General features: G+C 41.5%; 1 protein-coding gene across 1 annotated transcript; it reads left to right on the top strand.

Moving 5' to 3' along the window:
* The first annotated feature begins 599 nt into the window (after positions 1–599).
* On the top strand, positions 600–4,519 carry LOC144458867 (E3 SUMO-protein ligase ZBED1-like). The gene is made up of 3 exons (XM_078162600.1): positions 600–833; positions 1,641–1,839; positions 2,608–4,519. The coding sequence occupies exon 3, from the start codon at positions 2,652–2,654 to the stop codon at positions 4,065–4,067; it is 1,416 nt and encodes a 471-aa protein (XP_078018726.1). The 5' UTR covers positions 600–833; positions 1,641–1,839; positions 2,608–2,651; the 3' UTR covers positions 4,068–4,519.
* The last annotated feature ends 12,727 nt before the right edge of the window (positions 4,520–17,246 follow it).

Here is a 17,246-nt window from a genome sequence, read left to right as displayed (position 1 = left end):
GCAAAAGACCCTACATGAGAGTTTGCAGAAAGGAAAAGTATATCCAGGTACAGGTGAATTCCTCAACATCGTGACCATAATCTAATGATGTTAGCAGGTGAAGAGGGTAATTTTAATTGGGAGAAATCGCCATGGCACTCCTCTATTTAACATTGTTTTTGGCAATAATCTTGCAAAAAACTCTAGAATTTGCATATACATTTAGGAGTCCAAACAGTGGATTAAGCCAGGTTGAATTTACTATGAGGATAAATTAGTGGCAAAAGTTTCTGTAGGGAGGATGTGGGTAATTTTGTTTTTTTTATGCCACAAAATAAGTGCTTCTGAAATTTATGGCCCAGAGTATTAGGGGGAAAATATATATATATATATATATATATATATATATATATATATATATGTGTGTGTGTGTGTGTGTGTGTGTAGCAGGATGAAGTGCTCTCCCGTGGGTGAGTGTGCTACGTTGCTCTCCCCTACCTTATTAGCCAATCCGCACCTGAGGCCACCTTATTTAGGGAGGCAGTGTCCATCTCGCCTTCCTCTCGCTCTTTGGCTCTGAGGCCCACCCACTTCCAGGTCGCCTCACTTCCTCCTCTTCGCCATCGCCTGTGCAGGTAATGTAGCGGTAGCTGCCTGGTTTTGTTGTTTGCATTGGATTTTGCGGTTGTCACAGTTATGGTTGTGGGCGGACGCTGCGCCTGTGGGGCTGGCTCGCTCGCTGGTAATCTGCCATTCAATGCGCTATTGGTCAGCCGCGTTTGCCACTGCCGCTGGGAGACCTGAAGTGCTCCGACCCTCTCCAGTGTGTGTGCGTCATCGACGCTGCCTGATCGGTATGTAGGGCCCATGTTGGCCAGCCTCTCCGCCTCAGCATTAATCCTTTTAATATTAATCTAGTCTATTTTATATTTTCATTGTAGATGTTAATTGATATGCGGTGTGACGCTGTCTGAAGACCCGCTGCTGCTTTGCTGCATGTTTTGCTTAGTGCGCTGCTCGCATCACTCCTGTGCTGGCTTTAATCTGTTGGGCTCTGCACGTGCTTGCTGTATGCGTATGGCTGGGCTGGATGGGATGTTCTGTGCCCACCAACAGAACTTCTTCCCCCCTATTAGCTCCTCTTTCTTTTGCCTCAGCCCTGATGCAGCATGTGTTGGTTTTGATTTTCTTATGTTGGATTAATTTTTGTTGTTTTGGTTTTGTTTAATCAGATCTTATTTTCTTTTCAGATTAGTAATTAATTACCTTTGATTGACTGTAGCTCCTTTTTTTTCTCTCTTACATTAGGATTACTTTGTGATTTGTTTGGTCAAGGTGCCTGAGTTTTGTAAATTCTGGTAGCTGGACTTTCATCATTTGATTTATTTTGTGTATAAATGTTATTCCTAGTAAATCATTTGTTTTTCTTTTGTTTATTCACTTTTGTTAGCTTATTTTGTTAACCATTAAATTGAGTTATTTTTGGCAGCTACAGTGACTATTTTGTTAAGTTGGTTAATTTGTAACCTTGGTTGCTGCCTATCTTTAAGTCTCATTTATTTATTTGGTTATTTTGCTTATTGGGTTGTTTTGTTTGCTTTTGCTTGCTTGTTTTGGAGTTATCCCCTTCTTTAATATTTTCTTTTTCTTGTTTTTTTCAGGTGCTGGAAGCTTACGGTGGCAGTCCTGGTGTCCTGGTGGTGGGGTTCCCCCTTTTCTTTTGGTGTGTGTGTGTGTGTGTGTGTGTGCGGTGCGACCCCTCCTCAGTTACTTGGTTTTGGTGTTTAAGTGACACGAGCGAGTGGGGTGCTTTACTCCCTGGGTTCCTTCACCTCCCCGTTCTCCTAGTCTCTCCCACTGGTAAGCTCCAGCCCAGTTTGTGCATTTCTTTCTATTAAAGAGCTACACGCAAAGCTTCTTTTAATATATGTTGGTTTTATGAAATTTTGTAATAAAACAAAAAAATATATATTTTTATAACTGGAACCACGTCTCCTGCTCCTTAAGTAAAACAAACCTGAGTGCCTTGGTATTAGCTCCAATAAGGTAAAACAAAACTATTTCCTGGGGTGAAATTTCCAAGGTGGCGTTGTCTGGTTTGGTTGGTCATTCCCTAATACTGAAACCTCCCACTCGTATGCTGATCGTCACATATATATATATCGTACTAGTCCAGGAATTTGCTTTTTACAAAATATCTAATAGGGCTGTATGATCTGATCATAAACTGATTTTGAAGCTTAAAAAAAGAGAGATTGCAATTGCAATATGACTCATAATTATTGGGAATTGTCATTTTTACATCATAGTTTTATTTTTCACTGAAAAAAAGCCCATTCAAATCATTATGATTAAAACATTGTTTTTAATCTGTGACATGTTTTCTTACATCTGGAGAATATAATTCATATTTTATCACTTCATGATAAAACTGTTTTTCACAAGTTATACTTACAAATAATTGCAGCTTCTTGCAGGTTTGATATTGCACTTGGCCATATTGTGATTTCAAGTATTTCACATTTAAGTGTGTAGGCCTTGTATCTAATCAAATCCTTAACAAACATCTTGTACAGCAAAAACAATTCATCTTCCCTTTTTGTTTTTTGAAAACATTATCTTTTTCAGCTGAGTCCCAAAGAGCCCAAGAGATCACAAGGAGCCTCTCCCAGATGATTGTGAAAGACTTGCAACCAGTTTCAATGGTTGAGGATCAAGGTTTCTGTCATTTTATGAAAGTGGTGGATCCCCGTTACCAGATCCCAAGTCGGAAATCCCTGATGACAGGTGAAATTCCCAAACTATATGAACAAGTAAAAAAAAACATTGAAAGACTCCATACAATCAGCAGGCAGCACACAGCAGACAATATTTCTGAACTCCTCACAAAAATAACTGATGAGTGGAGCATCAGCAGCAAGATCCACGCTGTCGTTACAGACAATGGAGCAAATATGGTTTCAGCTGTACGGAAAACTTGCTGGAAACACATTCCGTGCTTTTCACACACACTCAACCTCATTGTGAAGGACTCCATTAAGGCTGACACAAGTCTCGAGTCCATCTTGGAGAAATGTGGTGCTATTGTTCGGTTCTTCCATCACAGCACCAAAGCAACTGACAAACTAAAAGAAGTACAAAGTCAGTTGCAATTCCCACAGCACAGACTAATCCAAGCAGTGGATACGCGATGGAATTCAGTATTGTACATCCTAGAACGACTGCATGAACAACAACAAGCTGTCACAACAGCACTTTGTCTTCTTGGGAGAACCACCCTGTGCCTGAATGAGGGAGAATGGTCCCACATTAGCCAAGCCATTGAAGCCCTTAGGCCTTTTGAAGAGGCCACTAAGGAGGTTTCAGCAGAGCACTACGTAACCATTTCCAAAGTCATTCCTCTGGTTTCTCTTCTCCAACGAGCAACCTCATCTGCTGGGCAGAGGGGTAACTCTCTGGCTTCACAGCTTTCAGCGCAATACAAGCGGCGCTTTCAAAATATTGAGCACAACCACACTCTTGCAGCCAGCACTTTTTTGGACATTCGATTCAAAAACATTGTCTTCTGTGATACTGGAAATGTGGAAATGATCAAATCGAGGATAATCAGTGAGATGCAAGCCCTGGGCAGCTGTGAGTGTCAGGCAACCAGCAGTGAAGCCTCTGCTACTGCATCAACCAACTCCATGACAGCAACCATGTCATTGACACAAGGGTCACCTGCTGCAAACACTGAAAGTAGTGATGCAAAGTGTTCAACGTCCAAGGGAGGATTATGGCAGGAGTTTGACACTCGTGTTATGGCTTCTCAGAGTAGTCGCACAGCAAACACAGATGCATACATTGAAATGTGCAGATACATGGAAGAAAAAGTGAAACAAAGGAGCGAGGACCCTTTGCTTTGGTGGAAGAAAAATGAGAATGCATTTCCACTGCTGGGCAAAGTAGCAAAAAGATACCTTGGAACTGCTGCAACCTCTGTTCCAGCAGAGAGGCTGTTTTCCAAGGCAGGAGAGACAATTAGCCAGAAGCGTAATCGGCTTAAAGCTGAAAATGTTAACATGTTACTGTTCTCAACGCCAACCTAAAACTTGAGTAAAATGTAGAGCTATACCTCCTGAGAGGCATGATAGTATAGGAAAGTGTATATTTTTTCTGCTAACTGTGCCATTACTTATTAAATGTGCTTTGCAAAGTGTAAGTTGTTATTTCAAATGATACTTTGCTTTTCATGTAAGCTTAAGACAACAAAATGCTTTTTAAGTCTGTCTCTTGTTTCTGCTCCACTTCAGTGAGAAGGTATGGATCACAGTGTTACAGACATGTTTACTTCAACACAGCATTGTTATGATGTAATGAGTTTGTTGGTAGTTTTCACCTACCTTACATTTAAGTAATTGTTACAGACCTGGTGTCTGGATTTGTGCCAGTGGTCAAAAGGGCAATTTGGTGCTTTAATAATCAAAGTGAAGTAACTTATATGTTAAGGTCTCTCTGTATAGGACGCCCTCTTTTGTTCTTAATAAATGTGTTTAAAAGGCCAGTCATGTATGTCATTTTTCATGTGATTTGCCTGTAAGTGTAATTACATTTTGATTTTAAAAAATAACCGATAAATGATCAGTATCGGTATCGGTATTGATGAAATTGAAAGAAAAAGTATCAGTATCGTATCGAATCTGAAAAGTGTGGTATCGCCCATCCCTATCCCTCAGGTCTCTGCTGCAGCGTCACTGAGGTGCTGCGTCTAGCGTCACTGGTCCTTAAAGGGACAGTGACACGAATTCTCTATCACCATATTTTGGATCTTCAACATTAAATTATTGTATTAACATTTTTTATTAACTGATGAATTAACTTACATTAAATTAATCATTTTGAACCTTCAAACTTATTTATGCATTTTTAAATTACTTATTCCTATTTATGTCATATTTTAACGTGGGTTACATCCTCCCCTCTTTACCTAATGCACGTCCCTGTGCATCCTGAGTTTAAAGGGCCAGTGTGTAATATTTGGCATGGTTTGTCAGTCTGAATCTGAATCTTCTACCCATTAATATGTTTATACAAGTGTATAATCACTATAAAATAAAATTCGTTTGGTTTTCGTAGCCTTATAGTTATGCTTTTTTATATATATATATATATATATATATATATATATATATATATATATATATATGTATGTATATATATATGTATATGTATATGTATGTATATATATGTATATGTATATATATATATATATATATATATATGTATATGTATATATATATATATATATATATGTATATGTATATATATATATATGTATATGTATATGTATATATATATATATATATATATATGTATATGTATATATATATGTATATGTATATATGTATATGTATATATATATGTATATATGTATATGTATATATATATATATATATATATATATATATGTATATATATATATGTATATATATATATGTATATGTATATATGTATATATATATGTATATGTATATATGTATATATGTATATATGTATATATATATATATGTATATATGTATATATGTATATATATATATATATATATATATATATATATATATATATATATGTATATATATATGTATATAGCAGTAGCACCGAATCCCATTCTGTGCATTCAGCCTCTCTTCTCGCCCGCTCAGCATCAAACACATGGAGTTCCTCATCTGTGTGCTCCGGCTCAAACAGGTATGGCTCTGGGTCTGTGTCCGCTACAAGAAACTCTTCAAAATCGCGTTCAAAGTCGTCCATTGCAGCTACTATAGTCCGGAGATATTGCTAGGCTAAATAAACAGCTGAGCTCTGTTTACCGGCCACGCTGTCAGTCAGTGTACGGGCTGGAGGTTGAGCAGAGAGGGGAGGGGGGTCCCCACTCAGCATGGTAAACGAGTGTGTGTGTAAAGTTATGAAGTGTGTCTGTTACGCTAGAAGAGTCAGAGTTTGGGACGGAGTCTTTTACCCCCTGGAGTGTTACCGGAGTTTCTGGAGTGCTCAAATAAACAGGCCTTTTTCCCGAACGCTCCTCTGGTCTCCTGCTCGTGAGGGATTCATTACAATATCGTAACATGATTTAGATTTCTAAATAAACATACAACTCGTCGCTAGATAGACCTACTCCTGAAAAACTCGTGCGTAAGGCTTTTTGTTCCTACGAGGCCGCCGTCATTTACCCGACGGGAGGGGTGAGCGAGTGAGCCCTGCAATCTAGAATTTGACCACTGATGTCACTGTTTTCAACCCATTTTACACACTGGCCCTTTAAACTGTCATAACTCTAGGGGTTTTTGGAAAGCTAGGTTCTTCAAGGGAGTCTGTAAACACATCACTCAAGGTTTGAAATAAAGACTGGATGTCAGTTTGATCCATAACACTTGTGTTTCCTTCGCTCTCCTGAGCAGGTTCAGTCGAAGGATGGACATTATCCAGATCTTCCTCAGGTAGGTTTCCAGTTTCCTGCCCAGTGTTTAAGTTTCCCTCTTTAGATTCAGGTAAGTCAATGTCTCCGGGGTCAGGTAAGTCTTTCTTTTCAGGATCAGGTAAGTTCGGGTCACAAGTCTCTACTGAAGAATCCTCAGGGAAAGCTTTGGCTACATCTGAAGTATCTTGCTTAACAGCAGTCAACTTTTTGGAAGGTTCCAGTTGGGATTCATCCCCATCAGCTCCATCTGAACTGTCATTTTTAGGATGATGTCGAGTTCTTGGTCGCCTTACTGCTTTTGGTGTGTTAGTTTCACTTTCAACTGGGGTTACAGGAAGGAAACCGCATGGCAGCAGGAGGTCACGATGAAGGGTTCTTTGTGGACCATCTCTTGTCTCAGGTCTCACGACATACACTGGGATGTCTCCAGACTGTCTCAGAACAACATACACGTCGGTCTCCCACCTGTCGGCTAACTTGTGCTTGCCTCTAAGGCGGACGTTTTGAACCAAGACTCTGTTGCCTTCCTTCAAGGTGGAGTCAACAACATGTTTGTCGAACCTTGCTTTGTTGCGATTAGCTGTCTTTTTGGCATTCTCAGTTGCTACTCTGTAACTGTCTTCGGGTTGAGATTTCAGGTTGCGAACATATTGCTAGTGAGAACCTGGCTGGTGATTGACTGGCAGGCCAAAGGCTAGGTCAACTGGCAATCTTGGCTGGCGGCCGAACATTAACTCGTAAGGGGTGAAGCCAATTGTCTCGTTCTTAGTACAATTATAAGCATGTACTAATGGTTTGACGTAATCCCGCCAGTGACTCTTTTTCTGATTCTCAAGGGTTCCCAACATGTTGAGCAGGGTCCTGTTGAACCGTTCTACAGGGTTCCCTCTCGGATGGTAAGGGGTGGTTCTTATCTTTTGAGTGCCAGTGAGCTCACACAGTTCTTTTATTGTTCGGGACTCAAAGTCGGGACCTTGATCACTGTGGAGTTTTTCAGGGATACCATAGTGGACGAAGAAGTGGTCCCATAGGGTCTTGGCCACTGTCCTGGCTTTCTGGTTCGGGGTGGGGACAGCCACTGCATATTTCATAAAATAGTCGGTAATGACCAGAATGTCTTTGGTGTTACTTGAGTCCGGCTCCACACTGAGAAAATCCATGCACACAAGTTCGAGTGGTCTTGTAGCCACGATGTTGACAAGTGGTGCGGCTTTCTTGGGCATGGTCTTACGTCGTATGCAGCGGTTGCAGGTTTTGACTTTAGCTTCCACCTCGGCTGACATTTTGGGCCAATAGAACCGCTTCCTAACAAGGTCTAAGGTGCGCTCTGTGCCCATGTGGCCCATGTTGTCGTGGAGGCTCTTAAGGACTAGGGATCTCAGGGCTTCAGGGAGCACAAACTGGTAATGAGTCTGAGCACCCTCTTGCCGCTTGCGATACAGGACACCATCTAAGACCTCAAGTTTGTTCCACTCTCTTAATAAGACACCAAGCTCAGGAAGTTCCTTCCTCAGGGATGGTGGGGGCTTCTCTCCCAACTCCACTTGCCTTAGTACCTCACGGATGCAGGGATCCGCATTTTGCTTGTCCCTTAATTCAGCTGGTGCTAACGAGGGGACGACAGGTAAGCCACCAAGCTGATCCTCCTCTTCAAAGCTTTCTGGGAGAGCTCTCGGATGATGGGCAAGCGACACAACCAAGGTGGTGCTGGGTGATGTTCCCCCAGAGTGATTGTTCACTTGGTGAACCAAGTGCTTCTCACAGATGGCCTTGATGATGTTTTCATTCAAATTTGCATAATCAGTCTCTGACAAATGTCTTTTTGTGAATTGTTGTATCCTCTCCAACTCTTTTTGCGATGTTGTGTCATCAGGTAATCTGCCATGAGGACGCCTTCACAGTCCGTCCGCGTCTTGATTTTGCTTCCCTGCTCTGTATTGTAGCTGGAAATCGAACGTCGACAGAGCGGCCAACCATCTGTAGCTTGTGGCGTCAAGCTTTGCAGAGTTAAGAATGTATGTTAATGGGTTGCTATCGGTGACAGCAAGGAATGGGCTCCTATACAGTTAATCCTGGAATTTCTCCGTTACTGCCCATTTAAGGGCAAGGAATTCTAATTTGTGTGCAGGATACCTGGATTCACATTTCGATAGACCTCGACTTGCATAAGCAACAACTCGTCTCTGTCCCTGTTGCTCCTGGTAGAGGGCAGCACCGAGGCCCGAGGTGCTCGCATCTGTATGTAAAATGTAGGAGAGCTTGGGGTCAGCGAACCCGAGGATGGGTGCAGTTGTCAGCTTTTCGATTATGGTGTCGAACGCTGCCTGGCAAGCAGGCGTCCATCTGTCGTCGAAAAGGTCTTTTGTATTGTAGTACTTCTCAGGGTTTACTGTGGTTTTAGTGCATTTTCTCAGCGGCGGATAGCCAGCAGTGAGCTCGTTGAGTGGCTTCACAATTTTTGAATAGTCTTTAACAAACCTGCGGTAATAACCGCAGATACCCAGGAAGGTTCTTAGCTCCTTCAAGATTGTTTGGTTTTGGCCAGGTTTTTAATGCTGCTACCTTGTCAGGATCTGTTTCGATGCCCTTTTCAGACACGATGTGGCCGAGGTACTTTACAGAGGTTTGGAAGAATTTGCACTTTGATGGCGATAGTTTCAAGCCAAACTCTTTCAATTGGTTGAGCACGCACATCAACCTTTCCTCGTGCTCCTCCAGTGTCGAGGAGAAGACGATGAGGTCGTCGAGGAAGACTAGGGCTTGCTTCAAGTTCAACTCTCCTATACAACGCTCCATAAGCCTCTGGAACGTGCTAGGGGCGTTAGTTATCCCCTGAGGCATCCTGTTGAACTCGAAGAATCCTAGTGGGCAGATGAATGCAGTTTTGTGTTTGTCTGCTTCCTCCATTTCTATTTGATAGAAGCCGGATTTGAGGTCAAGCACTGAGAACCCCTGGACCCGGTCAATGCTGAGAAGGACTCTTCCAGATTAGGTGAGGCATATGAATCTTTTACTGTTTGGGTGTTCAATTTTCTGTAGTCTATGCAGAGTCTGACATCGCCATTCCTTTTCCTGACGACTACAATCGGCGAGGAGAATGGCGACTCCGATTCACGGATGACTTCTGCATCGAGGAGTTGCTGGAGATGGTTACGCACAGCCTCTATGTCTTGGGGGTGTATAGGTCTTGGCCTATGTTTGAATGACATCTCGTCACTGAGGGTTATGTGATGTTTTATTTTGTCAGTGCGGCCAAAATCGAGCTTGTGCAGTGCGAACACCTCCGGCATGGCACTCAGTTTCTCAGTTATCCTCTCTTTCCACTCGTTGGGTACAGGAGAGTCTGTGAAGTCAAAGTCAAGATTTGGTTTATGGTCAGGTTTCGTGGGGGGGTCTGAGTTGGGGGTCTTAACAGATTGAACACTTTTAACAGCGTGTATCACTGCTATCACAGCCTTTGGAGGCAGGGTTATATCATGGTGCGACTCATTCTTGAGCACGACTGGTATGCAGCGTGGCAGCTTTGGTGGTAGACTTACCAGGCTATCTGTCACCAGGATGCCACCTGGCAGGGAAGCTGATTTTGGTGACTCTACCATCACCCACTTTCCAACATCAGACGTCCTGCAGCTCACCGATCCTTCAAGGACTTTGGTCTGTCCAGCTGCGATGGTCTCAAAGTCTCTACTATGAAGCCTCACCTCTCCCAGGCTGGAATCAAGAGACTGTCTTTTCCTGATTTCAAGGGTCTTTAAGACGACTCTATAGCCATAAGGAAGAGACTCACAGTTCTGAGGTGCGATGTCGGCATGCTTTTCATAAAGAACATCCAAAGTGTTTGTGCCTATAAGCACCAGTGACAAAGTGGAACGCATATGGGGCACAATCAAAACCAATGTTGGCACCTCAATGTCTGCTCCAAGCAAGCTCTTTGGGAATCTGATGGTGGCCTCAACATAGCCAAGGTAAGGGACGCTTTGACCATTGGCTCCTTCCACCTCAAGCAGGTCGTTCAAAGAATTGATAGGTAAGTGAGACAGGTTCTCTAGATAGAAAGAGTTTGGGATCGTTGTTACTTGAGAGCCTGAATCTAACAAGCAACTGCATTCTTTATCACCTATGGTCACTTGTGCGGTGCACTTGGCTCCAATCAGCCCTCTTGGCAGGGTCACTGACTGTTTTTGTTTGTGACAGTACATGACAGTTCTGCGCGGCTTCTTTTTAGGACTCTTTGTCTGTGTTCCAGTCCCCGTTTGTCCCACAACCGGAACTGGGTCTAGTTTAAAGGATCTGGGTTTGGGGCACCATTTTGGATGTCCCATGCTAGCTGCTTGTCTTTTAGCTGCTTCCTCTTCTCAGCTACAAGAGAGGGGTTCAGTTCACTTTCACAATGAGGCTTAATGTGTCCGTCCTCTCCACATCTAAAGCAATACCAGGGCTTTGGTCTATCGCTTGTGTTGTTATTTACATCTCGGCTGTGAGGCTGCAGCCTTTGACATGTTGGAGTGTCAGTAGCTGAATGGGGAGCTACTGGTATGGCAGCTGGTTTAGGCTTCCTACTGTCTTTCTGTGTGATACGTGTGAGCTGGGACTGTAAATCAGCTATTTGTTTCTTTAGGTCTTGGATTTCAGACCTGTGATCAAGAGTTGGCTGAGATAGGTTGCAGTCTTCTTCACTCTGCACATAAATGCCTTGATAATGAGAAGACACTCGTGGCTTTGAAACACTGAAGTGCTGTTTCATGCGGGATGCTTTGGAAGTACGCTTATCTTCTGCTGTGTGGAGTAACAGGAGAAGTTCAGCAAAGGTAGGTGGGTTCTGTTTCTTTTGTTCTAGCTGGAGTTCAGCTATCAAGATGTTATCCCAGCAGCCTCTGACAAACTGTCTGAGAAGATGCCAGTTAAGGTCACTTGCAGTTACACCTCCCCTCCTGAGGGTGGTGTTCAGCATCACCTGCAGCCGTTGGAGATAAGCTGAGGGTTTTTCACCATTATCTTGCATTGTGTTAAGACACTTTGCGAAAAGGTCATCTCCATCCTCGACAGTGCAGAAAGCGGAGTCCAAGATCTCTAAGTACACATTAAGGGGAGATTCAGGTGTGAGGTGCTTCACAATGTCAATAGCAGGTGACAAGAGACTTTCAAGGAGCTTTCGTGACTTGTCAAGGTCAGACTGTGTTGTGTCTTTGAGAAGAAGTTCCACATTGGAACGCCATGCCTCATAACCCACTTCATTGTTGGGACGGGGGAAATGCCCAGAGAAGGGTCTGAGTCTCAAGGAAGAGTGCACCTGCAGAGCAGAATCTTCATTTCTCACTATGTGCTCGACTATTACCTTTTGTATGTCAGGTGGATTGACATCAGAAAGTTTCAGAGCAGGCTGTGTGTTTTTGTTAGATGATGTCGGTGGTGGAGACCAACGATGTTGAACATGCTGCTCCAGGGCTGTGCTGGGCAGGGGGCTTACCTGCGCAGCAGTTTCAGGGCCATATTGCTCTGGGGTATCAGGTAAGTTCTGTTCCACATCTTCACTTTGGGTTTCTGAGTGATCTAGATCGACAGTCTCACTGATGCCTGAAAGCTCTTCTCTGAGGACAGCTGCAAAGTCTTTACCAGTCTGTTTCACAATGTCCTTTAACTCTGAAAGGTAAGTCTGTGTAGCTGTTTTGCTACCTACAGGTGTGTAGACACTGGTTAAAGCTCTGATGTGGTAAGTGACATCAGTTTGAGTCTTACTGTTAAGTCTGTGTGGCAATGAAGGTAAGAGAGACTGTATAGCTGTACCATACACAAACTCTACAATAACCTGTTTGCCTGACGCTGGGTCAGTGAAATCTACTGGGATTATCCTTTGAATGGAACCATATTGTTTCAGGAAATCATATAGCTCTTCATCAGTTTCTACACCGGCTATACCACTAACTATGACTGAGTTAGGGATTTTTACACTGTTTGTTTGGATTACATCCATATTAAATCACTGATAACAAAACTATACGGTATCTGGTTTCTAGTTTTAAATGCTTTAAGCCACTCCTGGCTGGCTATCGCCAAGTTTGTAGCACCAGTATCACACCACTTACTGTGCCACTGGACCAGTTCTAGGCTCTAAGGAGTGGGGAGCAAAAATAAAAGACCCAGAGACCGTTGCTTTAAATACAAAAGGCCGGCAATTTACTGAATGTAATATAAACATGTAAAACACAGTACACAAAACAAAACAAAAAAATACCCTGCAGGTTCTTACATTGAGGTAAGTATAATAAATGGAAAAGGTATTTCACTCTTTTCTTTTTGTTCTTTTGTTTACCTAGGTTATTTTGGTAAAGCTAATTTAAGTTAAGTTAAACTTTTTTTTCCCTAGGTTATACCTATTTTAGAATTCCTATTTTACTTCCTGAGTTAACTCTATTTTTCTCTTTCTTTTACAGGTAAAAGAATACTTTCACTTTCAGAATCAAATCAAAGTGGACCACAATCATTCAAAATCACATTAAAAATCATGAACCCAAGATACAAACAAAAGTATGACACTTTAAATCAGTTCAAGTCCAAATGTGAGTTCAATTGTTCAGTTCAATTAAAAGTTTCAGTCCGATTCAGTCCAAAAATAATAATTCCATCAGTTCTCAGTTCAGTTTGAATCAAATCCTGATACTCCTACCACTCTGGCAGTGAATCACCATGCGCAGAAGATTTCCTCACTGATGTGATGGAGAAGATGAGATGAAGGTCTGGGTCTGGCTCGCCATCTTGAATCCCGTCTGTGAATGTGCACGCCCGCACACTGCAGACCAATCTCCGCTCCGACCGAGCTTCCAACCAAGCAAAAAAACCTGACCTGTGTAACAGGTCATAAACACAATAAATCTCTTTTTAAATCCTCAAAATACACAAATAAATGTCTCACAGTCTCTGAGTTGTAATGTTACTGCTACGGTGCTTTTTCATCTCAAAATGGCGGCGGAGCGGTCTCTTTTAACTCACGGCTCCGTCTCCCACATAAACTACTGAATATATCTTCCATTTACACAGCATACATACACTTTTATAACATTCACAGTCATCATAAACCCAAAATATTAACTGGTAAACAGTTTATGACGGAGCATTTCCTTGTAAACAGCTATGTTTTTAGCGTTGGCTCTTCACCAGAAAAAGAAGGTACAACACGGTAAAAATGTAAGAAAATAAACACAAAACTCAACAAAACCGGTGTTGCTTAATTTTCACATAATCCCCATCAGTTCCCGACCAGGTACGTTATGTTTTCCAACTGCAAAATCAACTTTTTCACTCTCTTTTCTGCTTATTAACTGCCGTTCGTTCTCTCCGATCTCTTCTCTGCTCTCTCCCTCAGGTCTCTGCTGCAGCGTCACTGAGGTGCTGCGTCTAGCGTCACTGGTCCTTAAAGGGACAGTGACACGAATTCTCTATCACCATATTTTGGATCTTCAACATTAAAGTATTGTTGTATTAACATTTTTTATTAACTCTGATGAGTTAACTTACATTAAATGAATCATTTTGAACCTTCAAACTTATTTATGCATTTTTAAATTACTTATTCCTATTTATGTCATAATTTAACGTGGGTTACACAAGGCTTCACAGGTAAGGAGAAATTATAACTGGCTAAGGAAATGTGTATAGGATAAGAGTGACTCTAAGATTAATTTTCACAGCTATTTCAGAACTATTATTTATACTCTAAAATGTTTTTGTCTGTATTGCAATAGGTAGGACAGGGAGAAGGCTTAAAATATTTGATTAATTTTGCACATCTGTGCTGTCATATTTGACTAAAATGTAAAATACATCTTGATATTGATATGTTTAGTGTTGTGTCACTTTCTGTCTTCATAAAAAAGGGTGAAGTCTGCACACTGTTGTAGCTCCTCAAATGTTTATTGTATAAGATCAACGTTTCAATCACATAGATCTTCGTCAGGATCAGAGGGGTATAACCCATTAGAGTACTTTGATTACTTTTTGCAGTAACGAGTAACCTGTTAGTTTGCTGTTTGAGTAATCAAATACTTAAGTACATTTTCAAACAAGACATCAGTTACTTCCGTTACTTTTAGAACGCTGGTCCTTCAGCTCTGAAACAGCAACGGCTGTCGTTTGGTTCTAATAACGGAGATAACGTTAAACCTATCAGTCTGAAAGAAGCCACGGAGCTTGTGGCTCGCTACGTGGTCGGAGAAATGCTGCCGTTGTCTACGGTGGAGTCTAAGTAGGTGGAGGAGGACTCGCTGACAGACATATTTCAGACTCAGGACTTGCATTGTGCCTGGTACACGCTACACGCTGGTACTCACCAATTATCCCCGGTTGTCTTTCATGGCGTGTGTGATGTCATCGGGTTATTCTTGTCCTATTTTTATTTCACTATTATTTGACTCAGAACTGTGTCTGGTCATGTGCCAGTCGACATGTTGTTGTAGTTACCTAAAAGCGTCAGCAGATGGCAGGAGCTACATTTGAAGTGCTACACCTAAACTGTCAAGCTACTGTATCTTCCACAGGAAGTTCTGACAAATGTTTCAGAATAAAAGCCTATTTAGAAAATGGAGGGATTCTCTCAGCTGAGGTTATAAGGGGCTTTTAATTTGAAACAAGTGTTGAGTTTGAAATGACGGTGCGATATGTTAACTTTACAAAGACAACGGCGCGGATAAAAAGTAAATGATGTTATATAAGCACACAGAGGGATTAATATATAATGGACCGTCTATAATGTCGTTTGTTTCAAATGATGCTGGGAGCGTCTGCAGTTGTGGTGAGTAAAAGCCCCGCCGCTATTTGTTAATGTTATTACTTTATGCCCGACCATGAGGACATACCACTGTTTGCTAGCTTGATGCTAATGACAGTAACGTTAACTCAGCGGGTTGACAAAGTGCCTCTGCTGTTTCACACCATCATTTCCCCCTTTTACTCTATGTGGTAACATCCCTAGAGGAAATATTAAAAATGCTGGGGTGTTGTTGTCATACAGTTGTCTACGGCAGCAGATCATTCTGTGTTTCTACTGGTCACAATGACGGCTGTGATGGGAGAATTGGATCTCAGTGAAGGGCAAGTGGTCCATAATTTCAATTTTGGAGACAAAAAAATGTAGGCTTAGTGCTCTGTGGTCCATTGCCCAATAGGAAATGTAGTATACTCAAAAGTACTTGAGTTACTTTTCTCAGGGAGTAACGTTGGAAGTACTTTTAAAGTAATCGAGTTACTTTACTCAGCGAGTAACACAGTAAAGTAACTGGTTACTTTTTAAAAAAGTAACGCAGTAACGTACTTTGATTACTTTTAAAGTAACCCTTACCCAACACTGGTCAGGATAAAGGACAAAAGAGACACCTTGCTCATATAAGTTATTGGTCCCACCCCCCAATTAAGCCAGGGATGCAGCTCAGGTGAGGCAACCCAACAAAAAAAACACATACAAATCAATACAATCTGAGGCTGTTATTGGGAAAGGAAAAGGTAGGGAACTGAGCAGGTTGATAGAAAAACAATAAACATATAAATACAGATAAACAAGGTTCAACAAATGTTCCCAAGATAAGTATTTAGAGAACTAATTAGAATTTTTTGAAAAAAGTCACATAATAGCAATAGATGACCAGTATACACATCGATTAAATACATTGGATCCATTAAGTATAGTAAATATTCCGATTAAATTGCTATAGAAGGTGTGCATGTAGAGGAACTGAACTGAAAACCCCACACACATTTTTCATTTTACGGATCCATGCATTACTAGTGATTTGGAACGATGGTCTGTGCTACCCCTCTCCCTGATTGGTTGTGTTGAAAGTATCCGTATGAATGTTCTGCCAAGGCTGCTTTATTTATTTCAGATGTTACCTGTAGAAATTCCAAAGTCAACTTTTGATAAGCTGGATAAAATAATTTCACATTTCATATGGCAAAAAAGTGCCCTAGAATTAGACTTAAAACCTTACAGTTATGATGGTCTTAAGCTTCCAAACTTAAAATATTACTTCTGGGCTGCACAAATGAAGCCTTTAATACAATGGATTCAGAACGACACATATACTAGATGGCTTAACATTGAACAAAGTATGTGCCCAGAGCCCATGCAAATTCTACCCTTTCTAGACACACGCTTAAAAGAAATGGCAGATTGGACTAAGATTACTCTTAAAATCTGGAAAACGATACAATCAGCTTTTGGCCTACCCAAGATAATTTCATCATTAACAAGTATTGGATTTATGAAGACCTTTAAACCTAACAACTTAGATACTGGTTTTAGAAAATGGTCAGACTATAGACTGGTTTATTTGCGGCAATTATTTAATGGCAGAAATCTTAAGACATTCGAACAATTGAAAAATGACTTTGATCTCCCAAGGACAGATTTCTTTAGATATTTACAGATAAGAACTGACGACACACAAGGGATGCACAAAACTTCTTAAGAGTTCTTAACCCTCCTCCGCCTCGTATATATATCTATGCCTCCACCTAGTGTGTCGTCGACAACACATTTATGCAAGCACACTTTGCATTACCGTAATTCCGCGACAGTTTGTCCTATCGGAAAAATTAAAACGCGCGCAACAACAATAGAGCGGAGAAACGGAGCAGAGCAGCGATTTTGTCAAGAGAGAAAGAGAAATGTCTAGAAGACGGTCCTCCCGGGTGATAAAACCACCACTGAGGTTCAGGGATGGATTGGAGAAAGATGGAGCAGCTGAAGGAGCAATTTCTGGCGAAGGAAGGTAACGTTAGACCTGTTGAATTTCCGTGTTGAATGAAGCTCTCTGTAGC

The sequence above is a fragment of the Epinephelus lanceolatus genome, chromosome 20 (assembly GCF_041903045.1).
Source record: "Epinephelus lanceolatus isolate andai-2023 chromosome 20, ASM4190304v1, whole genome shotgun sequence".
Classification (NCBI taxonomy): Eukaryota; Metazoa; Chordata; class Actinopteri; order Perciformes; family Serranidae; genus Epinephelus; species Epinephelus lanceolatus.
Note: the sequence above shows the minus strand (reverse complement) of the source record. Positions and strands in the feature narration are given on the sequence as shown.